The following is a 7,770-nucleotide window of genomic DNA, read 5'->3' as shown; positions in this document are numbered from 1 at the left end:
TTGCCTTGATGCCAGCTTTGCACACTCTTGGCATTCTCTCAACCAGCTTCACCTGGAATGCTTTTCCAACAGTCTTGAAGTTCCCACATATGCTGAGCACTTGTTGGTTGATTTTCCTTCACTCTGCGATCCAACTCATCCCAAACCACCTCAATTTGTTCCGGGACAATGTGGGCCGCGCTGACTTTCAATGTAGCAACTGTTTGCTTGCGGAGGACTACCTGGGCGAAGTGGCTACTCTTAGCAAGCAAGTAGCAAACCTACACAAGCTACTGGGGAATCCACGCCCGCCTACTTTTTATTTTTCTTCCAACTCAGTATCCGGACGCCGCTCTGGTCTGGTGGAAGTGTCGCCACCGTGTCGGCTCTCCACAGCCGACTTGCCGGTGCTCAGCAGGGTTCCATCCCCAAAGGGGTCTCCCACTTCCCTGGAGAACGGAGCTGTTCTCGACCCAACCAACCAGCCATGGAGATACGTCACTCGCCGTGGAAGTCGAAGACAGCGTCCTCTGGCAATGAGGGTCTCCTTGGAGATGCTGAGCCCGGACCTGACACAGCTTTGCCGCCCTGGATATAGAGGTTCAAGCGACTTATTCCTTGGGGGCTTCCCATTCACGATCGGATCCAGAGGTACCTGCGTCTTTGTCCTCTGTTCTGTCTCCCTCTCCGGTGGCTTGCAATGACGCCTAGTGCACTCACAATGGCCGATACGCAAATTTGTGAGCTCCGTACTTTAAACCCATATTAGATATCTTAAGAAAAAATGTTACTACAGAACACTGAACACCGGCTTGGACCTCGGGTTCAGATACTCGGAGCTCCCACCATCATCAGACCGTGAGGCTGCCTAAGAGACCAGCCCATTCAACAACGCCAGCTGTCATCATAGGCAGCTCTATGGTGAGAAACATCTCGGTTCCCAAGGCAAAAACCTTTGGAGTCCATCCAAATCATCTTGGCTCCTGGACTATCCACGCATTTCAAGACTGCGTTGAAACAATGACTTATCAATGACCCAAGACCAGCTCAGCTATTCCCTACCATTGTGACAATGAGTTGTAATAATGCTGCATTAAATGTACATTATCCTAAGGGTGTTTCAGACACAATGTAAGTAACTTAATTTATGTCCACCCAGTAGCGTAGCTTAATCATGATGGGCCCAGGTGCCCAAAAAAATGACGGGCCCCTATCACCACCCATATTTCCCTTAAAATTCAAATATTTTTGTTGGATAAGGCTGTGTATTAATATTACTAAGCATTGTAACAGCAGAGCAGAACCTAATCTACGGGCACATTTGAAGCTGTTACCAGAGAAGCCACAATATAGCCACTACATTCAGCACCATGGACGGCGGTCAGAAATTAACCCGTATAAGTCGATCAGCACCACGGAAAGCACAAAACGGTCAAAAAACACCCTATTTTATCTGCAAATAATAGGCAATAGCCTATTTTATAAAACATAAATATATAGATCAATCGCTTGACAGAAACACCGAAACACAGCTAATGACCCAGTACATGCTCGCTGTAGTTATGCACGGTGGCAAAACTGACATATCGGTATTTCACATGATCTGCCTCCCGCGGAGGCCTATAGAAAAAACACCAGCAAATCAATCAAGTAGAGCATTCAAACAGAGTGCTCAAATGACAGCATGCCTTTTAACAGTATATGATGCGTATGTGCTTACTATTATTCTTATAACCCAGTTAAACGTGTAGGCTATGACGACAATGAAATGGCTCAGCGACCGTTCACCAGAACATGGTTTCCAAAGACTGATCGATCATAGTCTCAGATTGACAAGCAATGTAAATTCATTTCAATAAAGCTTGATTTATATAGGCTGTCTTGGTAGCCTGCCCTGTAAAAATATAAGCTTACTCACTCATTTGATTGGCATTCGACGGGCCTTGCACTCTGCAAAGTCGTTGACCTTGGCATTCAAATCCATGGTGCAGGCCCTGGTGTTTTCAATGGACAGAATGGCCAAACCACTCAGTCTCTCCTGTCCTATGCTGCTCCTCAGGTATGATTGAATTATTTTACGTTTGGAAAAGGAGCGCTCGGCACTGGCTACCGTTACAGGCAGAGTCATGAAAAGGAGCATCGCTGTAACAACTTCCCCAAATGTAGCAGTGACTGAATTGTAATCCACAATGAGCATCTTGGCCAAGTCTCTCACTGTAATGTGCTTTGCTATTTCCTTCTCAAAACAGGCCCTGAAAGAGAGTAATTGGCCAGGGAAGCTTGCTGATATATCTTTGCTGTAATGTTCAGCCAGCCGGCTGGTGGTCATGTAGAGCGCATCATCATCTGCGTTGGCCAGGGTAGTGGGATGGATGGAGTCAAACAGACTTGATGTTGCCCGCAGACTTTTAAATCTGTTTGACAGCTGGTGGATAATGATGTCAAGGTTCGCATTAAAGACGTTGATTCTAAAACTTATCTCCCCATCAGACAGTCGCTCGTCGTCGCCTCATCCAAATGACGCCTCGCCTTCCTTCTCCGAGTGTCTTCAAATGCGTTCTGAGCTCCCCATTTGTCGGCAAGGGTCTTCACAGTGACTTCGGCCTTCTCAAAATCCTGTCGGAATCCGGACAGGACCTCTATCATGTCCTTGAGTAGGCTGACTGCCCTGTGCAGGTCTACATCTTTGGCCTGTAACATTTTGGAGATGACGTTCACATTTTCTAAAACCTTAGTCTGCAGAACGACAAAAAAATATATATATACAGTACACATTTTCCATTTTCTTTTCCAGTGCTGCTGCATCATCCCTCTCGTCCTTCTTGTCACTTAAAAGCACAATCTTGGATCTGGGTAGCCTGTGTACCTTGGGTAGCCTTCATTACATCCACATATCTGTATCTCAGGGCGGCAAGGAACTCATATCTACAGTAGATGACCAGCGTGTGGGACACAGTCGTTTTAGAGTTACATTTTCTTTTTCTGATGCAAAATTAAATATACCACTCAACATTGACCATGTCTTTATGCTATGCCCGAAGAAGGTGTATAACAGTTCAACAGTATCATAAAACTGTTTAGTCTCTGGCACATTTTTGACAGAGTCGTTGAGAGCCAGGTTAATATTGTGTGCTGCGCAATGCCGCTCATGTAAGCAGCTCCATCATACACCTGCCCACATTTTGAAGTATCCAGCCCATTATTGTTACGGCTGTCGTCGGAATGAGACTAAGAAGCAGCGTGGTAGGCGTACATTTTGAATTTATTAAATGAACACCAAAAAAACAAGAAAGATAAACGACACTTATTGTAGCGCTAAACCAGCAACTAAAAAAAACAAGATCCCACAACAGAAAGTGGGAAAAAGAGCAGCCTAAGTTTGATTCCCAATCAGAGACAACGATAGACAGCTGCCTCTGATTGGGAACCATACTCGGCCAAAAACAAAGAAATAGACAACATAGAATGCAGACCCCAAATCACACCCTGACCTAACCAAATAGAGAAATAAAACGGCTCTCTAAGGTCAGGGCGTGACAATTATCCTCTATTCTGCCCAGGATTTTATGTAGAAGCTCAGCTGCTGATGTGTCAGCAGTCTCCAGAAATCCCCATAACGACTCTGTGATGGTCAGATCTGTGGCGACATTATTTGCATCCCTTATCACTCTCACATAGCGATAAACTTGGCTTAACTGGTCTACTCCGGATACATCCGTTGTGGTGTCCATAATAATAGAAAAAAATGGGGCTTCCTGCATCTCTCCCTGAATGTCACACTTCACTCGCTCGGCTAAGATATAAAACAGCTCAATGTGGATTTGAGGTCTGAGATAGTTAACGGATCCTGCGGGGTGTTCTAAAAGTTTTTCCAGAACTGGGTCGTAAAATGACAGCAGTTCAATTGCACTGAGAAAATTCCCACTGTTGGTCTGCCCCAGCTTTTCACGGTGCCCTCTGAACGCCAAATTACATGATGCAAGTGTGAGAGTTACATTAACTATGCGCTCCAACACCCGTCGCCAGAAATTTGCTGCGTTAAGCACGCCTCTCTCCATTTCTGCGTCAATAGTGCCATTGAGCTTTCATTGCTCATATACCAAACAGGCACCCATGTGAATCTGGGATGTATCATGACATTATATTTTGGATGTTAGATGGCGCCAATCGCTCACCCCATACACCCACGCATCAGGGAAGAAAGGGGAACTCCAATCTCCTAACAGCCAGCAAGGCTCAAAATATGTGCAATCTAGCTTGGCCAAATAACATAGCCATGTACGTGGTATTTTGATTCCAGCCTTGGTTGTAGTGGTGTAATACTACTTGGAAAAACACTGTCTTCCGTCATCTCTTGGGAATGGGCCAGTAAGCGTACACGAGCATAATGCAATAACGTGCCGTTTAACTTATGCATCCACATTTGTTGCATAAATGCCCCCTGTCACTTGGATAGGTAAAAAGGCCGTCTGTCCCACTTCCACTTGTTTCCTCAGCCGCCACGATTCTAGCTTCGCCCTGTGTAACGGATGTGAAATGGCTAGCTAGTTAGCGGTGGTGCGCGCTAATAGCCTTTCAATCGGTGACGTCACTTGCTCTGAGACCTTGAAGTAGTGGTTCCCCTTGCTCTGCAGGGGCCGCGGCCTTCGTGGAGCGATGGGTAACGATGCTTCGTGGGTGACTGTTGTTGATGTGTGCAGGGTCCCTGGTTCGCGCCCAGGTCGAGGGGACGGACTAAAGTTATACTGTTACACCTGCTCCTCTTCCTCCCCGCCCGGCCTGGGATAGCTTGTCCGGCCTGGCTTGTGCTCAGGGTCGTATCCGCCGATACCTGACAACCTGTATCATCCTCTGTCAAAGTTGCTTCTTCTGGCACGACGGAACAGCTTGGCCTTGGCTCACTTGAGCCGCTAAAAGATGCTGCTGGCGATGATAAACCTACATCCTCTTCTGGTCCCGCTACATTGCTTGTGCTAGAACTGCATTTGAAAAAGGAATCTAATTTAACTAATTTTGATACCTCCTTTGTGTTCTCATTTTTGGCCTTCCTCTTTTGGGCTCCACTTTCGTGTTGATACATTGCTGTAAATCTTCTATTCTTTACTTTCTCTCTTTATTTTGTTTTCGGCCGTTGTCTCTTGATAGCTAGCTCAACTGTTGCTTAAAACGATGACAGAAACAACAACGCTTTGGAGAGCATTTGCACAATGAATCACAGAATGCATTTTATTATCTTAAAATGGTATTGAAACTATTGAATAATATGATTTATTTAGCAAATTAATTTGATTTATTGTCAGCAATACACTAAAATATCATGCTGACTTATGTAGTGGCAAAAAAACATACGTTAACTTCTCTAGGATAGGGTGCAGAGTTTTCACTTAGGGAAAAATAGCGTGCGCAATTTCAACTTCGTGCTACTCATCCCCAGAATATAAGATATGCATATAATTAGTAGATTTGGATAGAAAACACTCTGAAGTTTCTAAAACAGTTTGAATCATATCTGTAAGTATAACAGAACTTATATAGCAGTCAAAACCCTGAGGACTAACTTTTTTATTGTTCAGTTCCTCTATGTTCAATGGATTGTGTTGGGCAAACCAGAATTCTAATCAGTAAATGCGCAGTTTCTACTGCTTCCACTGGATGTCGCCATTGTATGGAAAATGGTTAAGGTTTTTTCATAGTGAGGTGAAAAAGATATTAACCCGGAAGTGGAGTGACGTCGTTTGTTTATGTTTGAGATTTGGGCAAGAAATGAAATGTTCCGTGAGTTTGTTGATATCCTGTATTGAAAACAGATTGACCTGGGGCCTGTTGCACAAAAGTAGAATTAAGACATCCGGGATAAATGACTCAGCTGAGCTCAATGAAGCCAAAACATGTGCGTCCAGGCTTAATTGGTTGCACAAAGACCAAGCCAGGATGAGCAGACACGGATTCATTAAGCCAGGTGAAACCAATCCTGGATAGGTGCGCGCTCACGGCTCACTCAAATAGACCCCGCCACAGATCACAGATTAACTGATTTACCATGGCAACTAGAGCCGCGTACTTTTCCCCGTCGGAAGCACAAATCCTCATGGAGGCATACGAGGAGGTAAAAGATATAATTAAGAAGAAAGGCAACACCGCCACAGTGATAAAGCAAAGAGAAAAAGCGTGGCAAAGTATTGCAGACCGCCTGAATGCGTAAGTAGTGCACAATTACACACTCACCGCTCCGCTGAAACATCACAATTACAATTCAAATATTTAATTCACATCTCCAAAAATGCAGTTGTACTGTAATTATGAAACGGTTAAATTTTTAATTGAAATGCACTGCAGATATGAGTGAAATTGTGTAAAGTAACTCCATCACACTGTATAAAGCTATGATAAATGTTTTGATATTTTTACTGAAAACAAGACAAAAATACCAAGTAATTTTTTGCAGTGTGACTCCATTAAATGTGTGTGTGTGTGTGTGTGTGTGTGTGTGTGTGTGTGTGTGTGTGTGTGTGTGTGTGTGTGTGTGTGTGTGTGTGTGTGTGTGTGTGGATTAAACATGAACGGGCCAAAACGGACATGGCAGCAGGTCAAAATCAAATACAAGAACATTCTGCAGAATGGTATGGTCCCTGACTAATATTTAACAAAGCACAAGCATATACACAAGCATATATTGTACCCAGAAGGTGCCTGCTCACACATTGTCTGTACTGTTTTAGCAGTGAAAAAGAATACCCACAGACAAGGCACGGGTGGTGGGTCACCAAAGGCTGACCTTACCCCAGCAGAGGACATGGCCTTGGAGCTAAATAAAGGCAGGCCCGTCTTAGAGGGGATCCCTGGGGGGAAAGAGACGAGCATAGGTTCCTCCCAAGATGCCACCCGCTTCATTCAAGGTATGTCCTTCCATCTCTACATGGGATACAACCACATTCATATTGAATCAATTTGGACTGTCTGACTTTGGTTTACCTATTGCCTTGCAGTGTCTGGCAGCACTGTGTTCCTGTTAGAGCCACCAGCACAAGCACCAGACGATGCTGATCCAGTGAGTACTCCATCAAAGGCATACTGTAGGCCTGGCATGTCTTGTCTACTAGCTTCAATATGAATCCAATTAAATGTGATAGGGTGAAGGCCCCAGTGCAGCAGCAACAGCACATGATGGAGACGATGATGAGGAGGAGACCATCTCTCTGGATTCCAGAAGGCATGAGGTATCATGTTAAGACTGTGAAAGTACTATTTACTCTACAATGGTGAGGAGTCCTCATCAAAATCAAAAAATCTAATTTCTTTTACAGGACCCAGATGCTATACAGTGGGAAAACCAGCCTGGCAACATAGTGCGTATTAATAAAAGGACACCACATCCTGCCAAATTCCAGCTGCGCTAATTGTATTGTGTTCACAGAGCTCACAAGCTATCAGAAAGTTGTATGGCAACCACCTCCGGCGCCAAATAGAACTGGCAGACATAGACATTCAGTACAAGAAGAAAAAGATGGAAAATCTTGCACTGGAGTCCGAAATAAAAAAGAGGACAATTAGGAAACTGGACCTTGAAATAAAAAAACTTGAGAGGGAGGTGAGATATGCCTTCAATGTACACTGTATGCTAACTGTAACACAAATGTATTAATCATTATTTTTCTTTCCTCCCCCAGCTCCAAGAAGATGACACAGCTCAAAATAAAAATTAGGTATATTCTCGTAAAGTCAAGTGAGCCATGACATATGAGCTCTTATTGTGAGCACACAGGACGGTGGCATCTTTCTAAGTTTTTTTTT

At 44.3% G+C, this 7,770-nt stretch overlaps 1 protein-coding gene across 8 annotated transcripts in view; it reads left to right on the top strand.

The window, feature by feature from the left end:
* Nucleotides 1-6,507: 6,507 nt before the first annotated feature.
* LOC139530420 (putative nuclease HARBI1) overlaps nucleotides 6,508-7,770 on the top strand; it is a 3,282-nt gene continuing 2,019 nt past the window's right edge. For 2 of the 8 annotated variants that reach the window (XM_071326820.1, XM_071326812.1), the window contains exons 1-6: nucleotides 6,508-6,599; nucleotides 6,699-6,875; nucleotides 6,966-7,027; nucleotides 7,110-7,196; nucleotides 7,284-7,567; nucleotides 7,647-7,682. Coding sequence is in view for 3 of the 8 variants with exons in the window: in XM_071326816.1 (XP_071182917.1) it covers nucleotides 6,536-6,599; nucleotides 6,699-6,875; nucleotides 6,966-7,027; nucleotides 7,110-7,196; nucleotides 7,284-7,325; nucleotides 7,394-7,621 (660 nt within the window). In the remaining 5 variants the exon portion in view is untranslated. Of the gene's footprint in view, nucleotides 6,600-6,698; nucleotides 6,876-6,965; nucleotides 7,028-7,109; nucleotides 7,737-7,770 lie in introns of those variants that run through there. The other 6 variants (XM_071326815.1, XM_071326819.1, XM_071326816.1 and 3 more) reach the window with 6 other exon arrangements.

This window comes from Salvelinus alpinus, chromosome 9 (genome assembly GCF_045679555.1).
Source record: "Salvelinus alpinus chromosome 9, SLU_Salpinus.1, whole genome shotgun sequence".
Lineage (NCBI taxonomy): Eukaryota > Metazoa > Chordata > Actinopteri > Salmoniformes > Salmonidae > Salvelinus > Salvelinus alpinus.
This window is presented reverse-complemented; position numbering and strand designations above follow the sequence as displayed.